This window comes from Aulostomus chinensis, chromosome 22 (genome assembly GCF_037954235.1).
Source record: "Aulostomus chinensis isolate RoL2024-O1b breed Wild chromosome 22, RoL_Achi_v1.0, whole genome shotgun sequence".
NCBI lineage: Eukaryota > Metazoa > Chordata > Actinopteri > Syngnathiformes > Aulostomidae > Aulostomus > Aulostomus chinensis.
The window spans coordinates 20975001-20991831 of NC_141341.1; the positions used below are offsets into that span (position 1 = coordinate 20975001).

The 16831-nt window shown below is 45.6% G+C and overlaps 1 protein-coding gene across 2 annotated transcripts in view; it reads right to left on the reverse strand.

The window, feature by feature from the left end:
- The window catches only part of tent4a (terminal nucleotidyltransferase 4A), a 20651-nt gene extending 4775 nt beyond the window's left edge, over positions 1-15876 (reverse strand). For both annotated transcript variants that reach the window (XM_086192536.1, XM_086192535.1), the window contains exons 1-10: positions 14872-15876; positions 11260-11383; positions 9537-9583; positions 9333-9453; positions 6644-6751; positions 3092-3220; positions 2769-2982; positions 1560-1686; positions 1360-1463; positions 1040-1224 (exon numbers count right to left, since the gene is read on the reverse strand). In XM_086192536.1, coding sequence (XP_086048662.1) covers positions 1040-1224; positions 1360-1463; positions 1560-1686; positions 2769-2982; positions 3092-3220; positions 6644-6751; positions 9333-9453; positions 9537-9583; positions 11260-11383; positions 14872-15647 — 1935 coding nt within the window. In that variant the 5' untranslated portion in view covers positions 15648-15876. The remainder of the gene's footprint in view (positions 1-1039; positions 1225-1359; positions 1464-1559; positions 1687-2768; positions 2983-3091; positions 3221-6643; positions 6752-9332; positions 9454-9536; positions 9584-11259; positions 11384-14871) is intronic.
- Between the last annotated feature and the right edge of the window lie 955 nt (positions 15877-16831).

The following is a 16831-nucleotide window of genomic DNA, read 5'->3' on the forward strand; positions in this document are numbered from 1 at the left end:
AGGGTTGTGTACAAGATTCACTATGAAATGATCTAAATTCATGAGACTTTATAAATCTAGAATCAGATACACAGCCGGAACTACTCTGCTGACTGGGCGCAGTCATGTGACCTCCAAACAGACCAGAAATCAAACCCTCAATCAATTTGTTGAGGACTAAAAGAGCAACTGCTGCTACGACTCATGTCTGACATCATAAGAGAGGGTGAGGAGGATTACTCAAGTATGCTACACAGCCCATACACTACCACTCACTGTGCTAAGCTAACTAGCAGTCAGCTGGTTTCTGTGCGTCCCTGAAGCAGCGCAGAGGAGAGAAGGGTATCTGGAGGACGGCAGCAGATTTCACAAAAAGTTGGTGTGTTGGGAAAGACAAACCAATACCAAACAAAACTCCTGAAAGGTTCAGTCCACTGTTTCCAATCAGAACAGACGCATTTCAAGTTGTTTGCTTGCCATCTTGTAGAGACGTGACAAATCCAGGCAAAATCACCATCGTGATATTGTGACTGGCGTTTCTGAATCTGTTGATCGTGATTAAATCAGCTAAATCAAAGTCAGCATTCAGATGGAGCTCGCCGGCTGTGTGTTTTCATCAATCTAACAGTTTCTGGGTAATGATAGGGAACCAGGCACTAAAGCGTTTACTAGTTGACTGATTTGAGTGATGTCACACCTGAAACACAGCTATGAACAATTAGGTGCCTAATAACGGCCTCTCTGTGCCGTGGTTTACGCTGTGATTATGTGGCCTCTAAATACCAAAGCCAGGCTAACACCCCCGAGCACACGGCGGACACTTGGCACGGTCCGCTGGGTGCCAAAGATCACCTAAATGGGATCCATAGTGAAAGATCAACTTGAAATGTCTCAGAGATTGATAGGTTGGTGACCTCTGAGCTGGAGAGGGTCACGCTGTCTGGAGACTGGCTGATGGATAAATACAAGAGGGATTCTTATCTGAAGTGACTGCAACGACACAAAAAAGCTCAATACAAGTTTTTAAGTTGCACAGTGTGGCGAGTGTGTGTTTTCTCACGTTGTCTGATCCAGAGAGTGAGGACACCGAGGAGGCTGACGAGTGCTGCTGGGGGCTGGAGATGGACATGGGGGAGTCTGCACTGTGGGGAGACACCGAGTCCCTCTGCTGCTCCTCGGATCCGCCGCCGCTGCTGAGCACACAGCTGGGCTCCTGCTCTGACGCTGGCTCCTTGGGAGGTGGCACTAGACAACCAATGAGAGATGAGGACTCATCAGTGACATGCAAACACCAGTATTTCTTTGGGTTCGTTCACTCCAGACATCATCACCGACAACACAAGCAGTCTGTTTATAGAAGTCTGAAGAGTCGCCCGTTACCTCTGTTATCTGTGCGCGCCTGATCTCTGACCCCCCACTTCTTAATGATCCATTCCCGATAGTCGATCACTTCCTGGGTCAGCCTGATTATCCTGCCCAAGGTGCTGTGGAGGAGAGTGAGCGGGAGGGAGAGAGAGAGAGATTTAGCAGAACACTTTGATCCAAAATACCTTCTGTACAAGGAAGTGATGAATTCTGACCTCTCAGAGTCCTTGTTGGGATACGACCGTGCTAGCGGTGACACGGCGTGACTCAGGACAATGTAGGCATAGTCAAACACCTGTTTGACATGCATGGCGCCGTAGGAGCCCCTGCCAACGTCATTGCCTGAATGCAGAACAAACAAAAAACCACATGATAGAGAAAACATCAGGGCAAGTGAAATTAAGGTCTGGAGGTCAAAAGGTTTTTTTCCCTACTTCAGTACTTCTTCCTGACTCTTGAATGCAGAAAGAGTCAGCCATGTATAGCTAGTTTGGAGCTAATGGCGACTGACAGCTAACAACAGCAAAAGTGTCAAAGGTGTCTGTTTACCAACTCCCAGGGTCATCACGCTCCTTCATGATCGCGCTGAATCAGACGTGACCTGGTGGTTGGTTTTGTTGCTGTTGTTAACCGCTATTAGCTTCAAGCTAAATATACATGGCTGGCTCTTCCTGCACCCTGGAGTCAGAAAGAAGTACCGGTAATGCAGGAAGGGAAAAGAAGCCCTCTAAACACTCATCTGTGAGTTCTTGAAAGTACACATTTTGGGGTTATGTGTTGCTTTAAATGTGCCAAACTGCAGACTACAGAAATGTGAGCGGGCGGCATTGTAACTGATCACAGCATCTTTTATTTAAATTATTCTGACTGTATAAATGTGTGTGTTTCAGGAGAATAAAACATTCCAGTGACTCATCCAATAACTGCTGTCTCTCTCAGTGTCGTTCATCAGAGAGCCTGCCAGTCGAAGCCACAATAAAGTCAGACCCTCGTTAACATCTAAATGACTTAAGCTTGAGCTCTGGTTAGTTACCAATGGCACAGCAGACTAAATCATCCAACAGTTTTCATTCATTTTCCTTGATGTTGCATCTTTTGGGTTTCCCCGCTCAATGTCAAGGAGCCAGTCCGTTTATAATCTACTGTATGAATAAGTAGCGACTATAGAAGATGGCATGACCCTGCTCAGTCGTGGCTGATGCCCTGTGGACAAGTGCACACTTAATAACTGGATTATGGTGCATCTGGATTTCCAACGTTCTCCTCAGCTTTGCAACATCTTCTACAACAGTAAATCTTCCACGAGTGCTCAGTGGGGATTATTAATTACATTTAACAGGGTAAAAATGTTTCTACTGTTATGATGATTCAATCGCAACATCATTCTACATCTTTTCCATCCTGTCCTTTAACCATTTACTCACCGGGAAGCAGGGGGTCCTCGATGCAGAGCATGGAAGGCCGATAGCCGTTTGTCATGGCCTTCATAATCTCTTCTTTGGCTATGTATGCACCTCCGTTTTTGATGCGAATTCCTGTTTTCAAGTAGTTAAAATGGCGGCCGTATAACTCGAAGAACTCGATCAGCAGGACACCCAGGTTCTCATTGGGGTTTCTGGCATCAATACGAGGATGGAGCTGAGGGCAGGGGGGGGACTTGATGATTAGAACCAAGAAGAAAGGACTGCGACCACAAGGGCAGCGGGGTCTACTTCTTTGAGGATGTGTGTATTGTATGTTGCTGTACCTGGAGGAAGCTGATGACCATGAGGACGAGGCTGTAAGAGCTGATTCCACCTGTGAAGACTTCATTCAGGTCTCTCTGCAGCAGAAACTGCTTCAGCACAAAGATGAGGTAAGGCAGCACTGGATACTTCTGGAAGCCGGACAAAAGACAGACAGACGGACAGATCTGGTGTGAAACTTTAGACCTGGTACGAGGACAGATGACCTCCAATCATGTGACTCTGTATGAAGAGAGGATATCTGATGAAAGGTATACAATTCAAGGAATTCACCCTGAAGTGGATTTCAAATGGAAAAAGCTGATCTCTCAAGTGATTTCAAGGATGTGATCAGATACATTGATCGCTATCTATGTTTACATGGAAATCCAGTGTCCAAATATTAAGACATGGCTTTGCCTGATGAGCAATAAACACGGTGAGTCATGTTGTGGAGAGCCAATCCACAGCTTTTAGGATGGTCCTACAATTTGGAGCGATGGTTGCAGAAGTCGTGCACTTGTAAACTCTGTCCTGCTAGCAACACCTGCATTGTCATTCCAAGTTTGATGTGGAATGATGTGTCTGTGGAACAAATCCACCGGTTCAAAACAAACTCAAGCTTTTATAAGGATGCGGTTCCCCCAGACAACTGCTCTGTCTGTTACAGAGCAGTGGTTTGTTTGTCTCAGCATCACTTCTAGTAAAGCCCGTCACTGACAAAATGCAAGGAGCATGTGTTTGCTAGCAGCTGCTCCAGCAGCTAAGAGGCCTTCCGAAAACCATAGACTTCAATGGGTGGAGATCTGCCATGTCTGGAATGGCGAAACTAAACACGAGACACCCTGAAGGCCCTATGAAGTCCTACTGTGGTTTTCACACCATTTTACATCTGACAGTCAATCTACTTGATGACGTGTGCTGTAGCCTCCAGTGAATTGGCTCAATCAACTCAAGAACTGCTGGCCAACCGTGCGGCCGTGAGACTCCTGCTTTTGATGCTCCTCCAGATTACGCTGAAGCAAGCATTGGCGTTCCTGGTACGTTTACCTTTTAACGTGGCGTCCGTAACCAGCATTAGCTAAAGTTAAACTCATATCAGTCTGACAGACTAAGAGGTGCACAATGAGACAAAAGAAAAACTCAATACCGGCAGCAGCAGCACTGAAGCCGATACAGATCTCCATCTCAACCCTACAACACGCGCCAAACGTGATGAAGGATATGTGCACACCCGCCAAGCAAATCTGATCCAATGTGCAAATGCACGCAGACACCAGATCCTGCCAGGCCAGGCTCCCACACCTTCAATGGGAATGATTTCTATCAGCAGCCATCAACAACTGAATCAAAATCTACTCTCATTTCAAATCATCAGGGTTAATAGTCACACTATTTACAGTCAGTGACCAATGAGCATGTAAGTCTGTGCCATTTTATTGGCTGATTCTACTGGATTAACTCACTTTCCTCATTATTTAAGTCCCAACTATTAAAACATGACTTGATTCAGCAGCTTATCATAGCGTCCTTCATTCACGGTCGCTCCATTCTACATTGGTCAAGTTTCTGCAAACACTCTGGCTTTCTGTTAGGTGACTATTTAATTAACTTTGAGGAGCCACCATCTAAAAGCCCCCTGCTGAAAGCCATAGTGATTCCACCTTATTTTTCTTTAGAAACTGAATGCAGTTAAAACCATCATCAAATGTAATCTATAATCTGTGAGGTGTCTGGAGGCTGTAATCATGATAATGCGCTGAAACCCCAGGAAGGCCTGGGAATTGGGACTACAAATATGTTCACGTTCCAACTGAAAAGGCAGTATAACCTTCTGGCAGTCTGCATGTGAAGTCGGTGCCAGTTGAGCAACCGGGCTTGGCTGACTTTTCAAATATGCTTTTAAGAAGTGAGAAGAAGGCTAGCAGAGGTAGATGGGCCCAACTGGCTGCACGGCGCAAACTTTGAGGTGACCCCCTCAGTGACAAGACAGCGGCATGTTAACATCCACTCTGGCTGGATTGATGCTGAGGCCGATTGTCAGCAGCAGGCTTTCGAGCTGTGACATGCACCCCCAGAGAACCACAACACAGATACGCAAAAACAACAGAGGACAAAAGCCAAAACCAGACAGCTTGCTGGGAGATCAGCACCTGGAATTCCTCTACTGTGTTAGCTACAACAACCGTGACTAAAGCAGGCAGGGATCCAAGTTCTGTCAGAGGCTGTGGGTGAAATTCACCTCCTCTGAGTAGATTAGGCTTACACACACACACACACACACACACACACACACACACACACACACACACACACACAGATCAGTGGAGATTAAACTGAGCACGTTTGCTGGGGTCTGTTCCAGATGAGCCACGACAGGATTGAAGAGAAGTGTAAAGCTTTGAACAGCTGGCCAGTCTGATTCACAGAGGGAATTTCCAGAGTTCTGTATTTATACTATACTGAATACTAAATAGTAATTACGCAACTCTTCTGGCGTGTGTTGCGTTTGTTTTCTCAAATACGGCTGTGACCTTTAGCTGCTCTCCGTCTTGCTTCTAATCAGTCCCTCCAGGAGTTTTTGGCGAGTGTTGAGATTGAAATTACAGCAGGTTTTCTTAGAAATTGCGATTCAGTTTTGCACAGTTTGGGAATATTTTTGCGGGGCAAAACCAAGGGATTTGCAAAAACAGCAAGTTACGAACTACTGAATGGAAAAACAACACACAACGACTTCAACAGATAAGTTTGCTATGCATCACAGGAATTGCTACATATATTTTAGTCGTCATCTTTTTTTTTTTGAACTCGGAACCGAAAGCATTGTGCTTCCAAATGCTTGCAATTGCTTACATCTGTAAAGGTTTATAAAACTCATGTAATCAACACATACTGAACTCGCAAAAACTATCGCTCATCTGAATTTCTGAGTGATGAATGTCATGTGGTTTAATGGGCGGGGTCTGCTTTCGTTTTCTACCTGGATATGAATGAGCGCCATGTTGTCAGGGGTCATGAAGTGGGATGATTGTTGTTTGGCGGAAATGTGGTCTTAGCTCCCACAAGGATCTGTCAAGTTCTCACGGAACCACGTTACCCTTAAACCCACTTCATACTGGGATGAGAAGAGCGAGCTAACGAGTGTAAAACAAAGTTTACAATCGGACTTTTGGATTAAACCCAAATGCGGTGGTTCTATCATTTGACCAGGACGCAGCTTCAATAACAAGGGTCATCACAGTGTTCGTAAGACTCCTGTCATCGGTGAGTGACCTTGGCATTGACGCGAGAACTTTGCAACATTGTGGAGTCCCTTTCATCTTTATTAATTGGATATTTCTGCAGACTTTGTTTGAACTGGTGGGATTTCCTGAACTTGCAAAATGGCAGATTCCTGGCGCGTCTAACGTGCATTGGTCTCGTGCGTCACCTCCATCCAAGCTGCGCACAGTTAAAGGATGTGAACATAACCTCGATCTGCCTTCAGGGCGCAGCAGGAAGCAGTCATCGATTCACGGAATGATCCAACGATAGCTGCACCCTGTAGGTACTCGAGCGGACAGCACCAATCTCACCTTAACGTAGTCTTTAATGAAGCTTGCTGCCTTGACGCCGGTCTCCACATTGAAGCTGATGTCGACCTTCACCTCCGTCTCCTGGTCTGTCAGCTTGATGATTGGCACCTGGGGGACGATGAGGGGAACCGTTACACTGAAGTCATCAACTGAGCGGGAAGGTTTAGATTAAAGGACCAGCTCATCCAGAACTTCACTTGAGACATCAACTACTTGTTACCCTGTCAGTCAGAACAGCCCTGACGGCCACCGTGCCTCCACTGGTCGTGTGCACAGCCTGCAGGATGATGGCACATCCTACACTGGTGCCATTCACAGAAAGTGCTGCTGCAGTCAACTGTCCAGGTCAGACACCCACATGACAGGCTTGGAGGCATTCCTGGATGAAAGGAGGGATGTGCTCGGAGGCTTCCACACCTATAGTCTGTTTGCTTTGGCCCAAGTCAGCGGATGACTTGATACTGTGTTTTATTTTCCATTAGGACCAGTCAGCCTTTACACTAAACTCTGTCACATGAACCAACAGAATATTTGTGAGGGGAAATCACAATGACGACAACAGCAGCAAGTTGCAGCTTTATTAATTCTTCTATTGCATGATGTAAATGTCCAAAAAGCCAAACTAGAAAGAAGGGAGAGGAGTAACTAGAGACTGAAGAGGTGTTAAGCTCAGACACTATACAGACTCTTTCACTGCTACCTTTTAACAGTTGAGCGTAACTGATGATCACGCTGCAGCCTCTCCTCTGCACGTGCCGGGGCACAACTCCTCCATCCCTCCTCTCACGAGCTGCAGCTGTTTTCAGCCCACTGTGTTTTGCTTCCTTACACCTACAGAGTGCTGCACAGGTGGAGTGGTTTGTAGGCCGACCCAGAACCCGGATCATATCCATGGGTTCCCTTGACCAAAGCCAGTGGGATATTTACTGGATTACTGACTATAATTAGCAGGAGCTGATCAAGCTTGCACACTGAATTCATCAAGGTCAGCTTCACACATGAACACCAGTATGATGAGTTTTGCTGCCTAAATGCAATCAATAAAAAAATCAAAGCTAATGTTATGCTTTAACGAACGACACTGCCTGGTTCCCATGAAATGACTACAACAGACTTCATGCTTCTGTTTTTAGTGTGACAGCGTTCAAAGTCACTGACATCCTCCTCAGTCTCAATTAGCTACATGCTAATGAACAACACTACATTGATGTAAATGAGGTATTTTGATGCTAAATTCAAAAAAAGTAGTATGAAACTGGAGGTGATGGGTTAGAAAGAAGTTCACTAAAAGGGAGCAACCCTGAACAGGGTGACAAACAATCAAAGCAGATGGGGTACGTGTAGACCCAAGAGGACAACAGGTGCATGGTCCACATGACGTGCGCTCACAGGTTAAAACAGCGCCACCCTCAGACTTTATTTCAGGCATGCAACTGAGCACAATTTATAAATCCCAGGGACTCTCCAGGGACCTGGCCTTGTCCTTCCTGCACCACTCTACCAGGTCCTATGTTACATTCAATTCTATTTCCACTGAAAAACTTGAGACTTCTCAGGAGGACTGTGGTCCGGCTGGTCTGAAGGGGGTTTCACACCTGTGGGGATTTAAGCTCGGATCTAACAAAGTGGGAGCGAAAGGGTGTTTCTAGGTGACAGAAAAGAGGAGTCCAACAAGTCCTGATAAGCACCATAGCTGGTAGAAAACACCACCGAGCAACGAATCAATCATACACGTGGAATCATCAAAGATAAGACCATGGCGATGTCGTGGATGTGCGTGAGTTTAAATAGAAGAGTAATAAATGTGTGTGTGATTGGAGGAGACTTCCTGCCTCTCTTCCTGCTGGGAGCGGGGGTGGTTGGGATCCTTAATGATACTTCTGGCCTTACATTGCAGCGCCTGGTATAAATATCCTTTAGGCAGGGTAGAGAACCTCCAATTGTATGTTCAGTTTAACAAACCACTCTTTTGCAGTCTGTTGGTAGTGACCTTCCCTAGACGATGCTAGTAGACGTTTCTCAGTATTTAAAGGGATACCTGGAAAACAGCCTGTGACTTTCTCAACACGGTGTCAGTGTGCAGCACCCAGAGGCCGGACAAGAGGCTGGAAGGTCCACCCTCTACAACACCGATCGGCTGACAGTAAGGGTGACACAGTCCCCTTGCTGCCCCTTCCTCAAGTTCACTATCAACCATTGAGGCTGCTGTCCAGCAGATCAGGTCCTCTACCTGCTTCAGTTTGGGCTTGTCATAGTTAAACGATCAGGCCAACCATCATGCAAACAGATGGAGGACACTAATTATGTCTCATAGCTTTGTGCACATCTTTTTCAGAGACAGAGTGGATGAGCCAAAGCTTTAGATGTCTGACTGACCACTTCAAGTCTAAAAAAACAACAACAGAAAGTTCCCAAGGAATGTAAAAGGTGCTGCCAAATTGTGATTTGGCAGGGTTGAGTCCAGTTCCCTGTTTGGATTCCCAATCAGTGAGGCTGTAATACTTTATTACAAACTGGAAAAATATATCATTTAAGACTGCTTACATTAAAACAAATCTTTCAAATAATTTGAATCGACAAATCAGTTTTTATTGCCAAAGTAAAGGAGTAGCCAAATCTTATTTAGATCAAAATGGCTGCAAACCGGAGAGGTTTGAGCTGAGTGAAGGGGGCAGGTCCCACTACTCACTGTTGCCTTGTCCAGCACTTTGATGGAGAAAGGTTCTGCCACATTATGCTTGCGAAGAGCTTGTTCCAGCTCCTGGAGCGGGGGGCGCTCCCACTTCCCAAACACCACCAGGTCAATGTCACTGAGGGAAAAGAAAACAATCACAGTTGAAACCCTGCGGAGTAAAGAATGCTCACTTTTTCCATGGTAAACAATAGGTCTTGCCTGGTTGGAAGGTACAGCCCTGTGCTGAAGCTGCCAAATATTTGGACCTGCAAAACACAGTGTTGAAGAAGTGTGAAAAGGGGCAAATGTCAGGGAGGCAAACACATTGACTTCATCTTTTATCATATTCTGACTTTAAAGGTCTCGCCGACATGACAGTGCAGATCCTGTACGGCTCATTTGTGGTAATAACGTATCCAACTCAAGTGTTTGGAAACCACCGGGAACGAGGCATTTCCGGGTTCCACTTCAGAGACGGCCAACTCTGCCAAGCTGGCAACGCTGCCAGATGAAGTATACAATGACGAGAAAAGAAAGCACTGTGTTTGGGGGCGGCCAGAGAAAGCTCTCCCTGCACAAGCAGAGAGGAGGTCTTTCTTTTCACGTCTAAGATCTACAACCAGGCAACGGCACAAAGACGGGCCGGGATTAATACGCTGAAATATAAAAAGGAGCCGGTACAAATCACAGGCTTGATCCAGTTACCTGGCGATCTGGCTTGCTGAGGAAGAGAAGAAGACTGGCAGGCGACGATTCCCTTCTGCACGTGTTTAACATGATTGAGTCACGAGAGGAGGTATTACATCAACCAGCCTGCTGCTGTAGTACTACAACTCAACCAGCCTCCATCACTGTTTACACAGCGGAACGGGAATCTGGGACTTGGTACTCATCAGGACTTTTGCTGCTTGCAGCTACAGCGAACATGAGAATGATGCATTTGAGGGTTACTGTTGCACAAGTAGAAGTACTATGATATTACAGTACTAGTGTGCGGTCCGTCTTTGGGTCCGAGTAGAAAATGTTACAACTTTTACTGCGTTTAATCAGTTAGTCAATAACAGCAAATTTAAAAAGGTATTTAAAAGTACAGCTGGCCAAGAAAAATGAAATCAGTGCATCTCTAGTAAATGGGATCAAGATGGCGTCCTCTGTTCATCCATGTGGATTTACTTCACATTTTTCTACCGTAATTTTTTAAAATCCCAATTTCAAAAAGAATAAATGTGGAAATGCGCTACGGCGCCTAATGCAGCACTGGGTGAGAGCGCCCGTGTAGCTCCTCCGTCGTGATTTGTCTGCTACTGGTCACCGACTCCTCAGCTATCTCCCTGTCTACAGGTTTGTGGAACAGCATCAGTGCTGATTTTATTCTTAAGTTAACTGAAAATTGTTTCAGGGGCAGGAGCAGCAAAGTCTCAGTCCAACACAACAAATACCTCGCAAAACAAAACGAATACAAGTTAAACACCTGCTATTTCTGTCATGGAAGCACTGAGAAGTTCTGCGTGAGCGAGGATGGCCGTCAGAATCGGTCCTTCCTCCTTTAGCTTGTCCCTGACTACTCACTATTAGCTGTACTTGTGTAAAGACGAGAGCTGAATCCTTGAGTTCTTGTTGAGCTGTGGGAACTTTACAATTACTAGATGGAAAGTCTACCTCCTGAGCCACGCTGCCCCGTCTTTTTCTTTTTTTTCCAGATACAGCACTGCCCCATTTAGATAAACACTCGTGTCATACATGATGGAAATCTGTCGCAGCGAGTGAGAACTTTGAGCCCAGAATATATTAAGTTCTGAATTTGTGTCAACAATGATTTATGAGCCTGCTGAGATCACTGCTGGTCAGCATGCCAACAATTCCTCCTCAAAGTGTGGCCTAAAGGATTGAAAACCCTGCTCTCTCTCATTAAGCTCCTCAGAGAGGTCTGTGTGCATCTCACATCTGCAGTGGGCCAAAGCTCCTTGATGATCATCTCGATTCGGTTCACAACCTCCTTCCTCATAGCTGCTTCTTCAGGCCGGGGAGACATGAAGTTGTAGAAGTCCATCACCTCCTCGTGGAGTCTGACGGTAGACAGAAGGTTGCAAACAAGTATTATTCTCCGCAAACTCAAATAAAACCTTCAGACATGTAAAAATGGCATTCCAGACAAAACATGGGGTGTTTGTTTTGCAAAGACAAATTCTCTCCCCAGCTGACCCGAGACATGCTGCTTCCTTGTTATCAGTTTGTGTTAATCGCCATCTCGCCAAAGCCATGGAAGCAAAGCAACTGTACAGTCCTGTGTGTCCCACAAGAAATATTGAGCAGTGCCAGATAAGCTCCATGAGAGTTGGCGTGGATAGCCTCATTACATGGATCAGACCAGATGTCAGTGACTGCATTGTAGACATGTATACATGCTAGCAGAAACCTTCCAGAGCTTTTACAGCATCTCAGCAACACGCACGGCAGCCAAACTGCTTTACTGCGCCTGGTTCTGCTCCTGACGTGTAGCACACTCTGCTCTCAGCACAGTGTTTGCCCCAAACAGCAGGAAAACTCAAAATGTACCAATCTTTAATGTCATTTATAAAAAATATGACATGTCAAAAAATAACAAAAAAACTTCATTTTAGAATTTAATTTCAAAATTTTCACAAAGCTTAGAATGAAGACTTATTTTAGCAATAACAAAAAACATACTTTTTTCAAATCCCATTTTAGAATCACAACTGTAACCATGAGCATTCATCATGTTCCCACACACACACACACACACACACACACACACACACACACACACACACACACACACACACATCTAGCCTGCCCTATGCGTAACAACTGCCCTCAGCTTGCCCAGAAATAAACCAGAATTACAAGGGGTCAGAGTGACGGGGGAGGGGAACTTTGAAGGATTCTTGTCATCGGCGAGGATGTTTGTCCTCACAAAGACTGATTTTAGATACAGGTCAACACTACATTTACAGAAGAGTCTGACAGAATATTAAAGCGGGTAACCAGGAGTCCCGGCCACATTTCTCATTGCAAATATGGTTGAGAGGCACATATAATAAAAAGACTTCTGACCAGTCAAGTCCCTGGAAACAGTGGATGTCTGTTCAGCCCGTGGCAGCTCGTTTTTTGTAGGAATGCATGCCATGAGGTCAGTGTGAAATACAGAAGAGGCAGAGTGTCACAATCAATTACCAGAGCCCTGGAGGACATGCAGTCAATCCACGTGTCCTCCTGGGTGAAAACTCCAGTTAGCCAGGCAGACCAGGGTCTATCATCCCCAAAGTCTGAGGCTGATGGGTGGAGGGTCATGGTGTTGTTGGGACGCCCACAAGTTCAACTACCGTTGATAAAACCAGCAGAGCCTCACATCACTCTCATCTAACTTCGTGTCCAACCCCGGGGCGCCATCTTAAATAATCAATGACGTTCCCGAGGGTTGGACAAAAGTCTGCCTCGAAACTTTATTGGGTACACTGGTGGTTCTAAGCGATTTTCTATTCAGACAAGCCGTAATTATAAACTGAGCATCATGGCTGTCGTTACTCTGGGATTCCCAGCTCAAATGTTTACGGTTTACAACCACGAGGACCGTTTCATCATCAGTGTTTGGTTCTTTTATTTACCCAACCATGACTTCTCATCACCGCAATATCAATCCTGTTACGCAAAACTCTTCCTCACATTTTAAATTTGCAGTGCAACATACCAGTAAGCGTAACTTCAAAGGGTGCACCTGAAGGCAAACCACTGCAAGGCCAGCGAGGGCTCAAGCCAAAACTTGCATCAGAAAACTTGTACAACAGCAAATAACCAGAGTAAATTAAAAAAAAGCCCCTCACTCACTATTTGCCAGACAAATTACTAATAATTTTTTTTTTTTCTGCGGACGCAGGGTTTGTGCTGTTGGAAAAAATTAACACTCATGACAAACACTGATTGCTTGTACAGAGAAGTCCCAGATGGGTGCAAGCAGCCATCACAAATATCACAAGTTCCTGCAACACATTTGGACGTTCCTCAAAAAAAAAAAAAGCTTCTGTCAGATCAAAATGTGTGATGAAAAGAATACGAAATAAGAAAGAATAATACTGGATTATGCAGCTTTGAATACGTCAGCAATCGGAGTATTCAGCCATTTATGAATGCAGAAATGTTCAAATCTGTGAAAACAAGAACAAAATAACAACCAACAGTTGAAAGTCTGAGTCCGACAGCACCGGCTGCTGCCTCTTATCAATACTGTGTATGAAAGGATGTGTTAAACTCACAACCTTGTCTGTTACGTCACACTGAGCTCCAGAAAGAATGGCCAGGAAGAGGAGTGGACTCTGGGACTACACCCGGAATATTCCCAAGGGTGCAAAGGCCAGTTTTCCAGAATTTGGAGTAAAGGAGATGTGCATCATTTCAGTCAGTACTCAATCAAAAAGCTCTGAGCAAGAACATAATTGAGGAAGAGAGCAAAATAGAATCGCACAGAACTGCTTTACTTATGTTCAAGAACATTTTTTGGTTAGTGATTTTTTTTAAACAGTCCTGCAAAATTAGAATTAAGGAATACACATGTCCATAGTTTCAGTAATTAGTACTTTTTTCTCACTGCTAATTAGGGGGACGCATGATACAAATAATATTGAACACTATAATTGCAATATGACTTAAGGCACCGTGCAGCACTAATCCTTGGACATAGTTCTCTGAGTCAGTGTCATGGAATGCAGTGAAATGCAATGAAACACACACACACACACACACACACACACACACACACACACACACACACACACACACACAGACAAAATCAAGACTCCTCCTTTCAATCCAAACGTGTCCCTGCCCTCTCACCAAATTCTAATCAATCACGTACAGCTCAGACATGTTGGAGATTGTTCAGGAGGTAAGTTACAGAACCGCGGTTAACTAAACTCACTACCAACTTGTTACACAAGTTCCGAGCTGTTCCACACTCAAACCAGGCCCAGGACGTCGCCTTTGATATTTATTTTTGATATTCTTGTTATTTCAAATTTCCCACTCTTTGATTGAGCACAATTAAAAGAAAAAATGTTAAGCGAGGGCAGCGTATTCGTATTGTTTCTAAACTAAATGTGTAGCTAAAACGGTGCCACTTGATGAAGCTAGCGGCAGCTAAAAGCACTGCTTCCGGTCAGAACCGTGTCCACAAATTACTAACAGCATTCCTCTGTTAGATTAAGTGATTCTAATACAATTTATTCACTTAAACTTCACTATAAACTTTTATTTAAGAAGCAGTTGTCATCAATGAATGCTCTAATTCAAACTTCGGTCAAAAAACCCACTACTTCCGGTCTGGTTCGGGGTCGTCTAGCGCCGCCTTTACGCAACTAACGGTAGCCTTTATTCAACAAACAGCTCAACTCCAGTCTGCAGTGGCGTACTAAAAACTACGCCGGCGATACGCAGTTTAGTATGTGACATGAAATGTAAACCCCGTAACTGTGCGAGGACGGCGTTAGCCACGATCCAAGCAACCAGAAGGTTAGCCTCCCGATCCGGGAGCGCTACTCACCCGAGGACCCCGGGGTTGTACTTCCTCGTCTTCCACGGTGTCCAAGTGCTCACATAATTGCCATTAGTGCAGTTTGACAGCAAGTAGTTCATCCCATAAGTGCTCGCCTTGTTGTCACTTTTCCTCCGGCCTGGATGGTGGTTGTGTGTGTGATTTACAGGTACGGAGGGGTGACCCGGGTGACGCTTCACGCAGATCTGCTGTAAATTGAAAACCGGGTGATCCTGTAGGTGACGGTGATGATGGTGATGGTGGTAAACATTATTGTCCATACTGTCGCTCAACTTAAAGAGCAGATTGGCAGCCCCGACGTTTTGATTGACGTTTCCCGTTACGTTCCCACACATAGTCCTCTCCAGCGAGCAGCTGGTCGGGGAACTGTCCGTCCCGGATTCCTGTGAAGACGACAAGGAAGAAACGGATCCCGTCTTCTGGGGCAGGGTTTTCCCCTCACCTGGATCAGCTGCGGCGAAGGAGTTGTGAACGTTCCCGTTGGACATCGCGGTGCCGTTCATGATGCTGTGATGGCTGCTGCTCAGGCTGCCTGTAACATTACCGTTGCTGCTACAGACGCTCTTGCTCGATGCCACCGCGGACGCCACATTTTTCAAAACATCCAAAGCGGCGTAATTCACGCACTGGTTGTGGTTCTGATTGTGGAGGTGCTGCTGAGCGGAGAGCGTCCGTACTCCCTGAGAGGTCTCCCAGACGTGCATCCACAAGGCGTTCGCAGGTCCTTTCTGTTCGGGCTGAATCCAAGCTACCCTCGGATCCATTCAACTTCTTTCTCTGGCGACCCCCCCTACAAGTATCGAACTAACACCAGCGAGTCCGTCGTGGTTCTACGCCGCCTCCTGGACCCTTCAAGTGTCACTACGATGTCCGTGGAGAACGACAAGAGACGCGTTTAAACACTAATTCGAATTCGGACCATTGGTAAAGTGGCCCCTCTACACCGCTAGCTGGGAAAAAAAACGCTAGCCGAGTCCTACGGGATTCAATATGGCGTAGTCTCTTCAAATCCATGCGCATGCGCCCTGCGAGGGGATCCTTAACCGATGACTGCGCCCCCCCCCCCCCGCCTCCTTCTTCACCACCACTCCGCAGCTGATGGATTCCACTGAATGCATAGATTTGAATGTTCTCTTTAATCACCGGTATTCAGTACAACACGTCAAATATACGCTGGAGTGATGATTCACAATGAGAGCCGTTTTGTAGCTCCGGTACGAAGGCCTCGAAAAAAAAGAGGCCTTTCCTTACCCCACCCCACCCCCCGCCACCCCGCCCATCACCACTAGGGGAATGGGTGGGTGGGTTCAAAGGGGATCCCCCATCAATATACAGCTATAATCCTGCCAAATCTTTCTTTTAAATTTATACCTTTGGGTATTATTGAGTGGATCCTGGATAAAAAAAATAATGTCCTCAGATAATAAAGACAATTAATCTTTTAGGTAAAATCAAGACAAAACAGTCCCTGTTGTTGTGATGAGTGGGTCAGTATTAAATCACTTTACCTGTCACATTGTAGGATTCGTGAGTGTACTGCTACTGCATTTGTGTACTGCTACTGCATTTGTGTACTGCTACTGCGTTAGTGTACTGCTACTGCATTTGTGTACTGCTACTGCATTTGTGTACTGCTACTGCGTTAGTGTACTGCTACTGCATTTGTGTACTGCCACTGCGTTTGTGTACTGCTACTGCATTAGTGTACTGCTACTGCGTTTGTGTACTGCTACTGCGTTAGTGTACTGCTACTGCATTTGTGTACTGCTACTGCATTAGTGTACTGCTACTGCATTTGTGTACTGCTACTGCGTTAGTGTACTGCTACTGCATTTGTGTACTGCCACTGCGTTTGTGTACTGCTACTGCATTAGTGTACTGCTACTGCGTTTGTGCACTGCTACTGCGTTTGTGTACTGCTACTGCATTTGTGTACTGCTACTGCGTT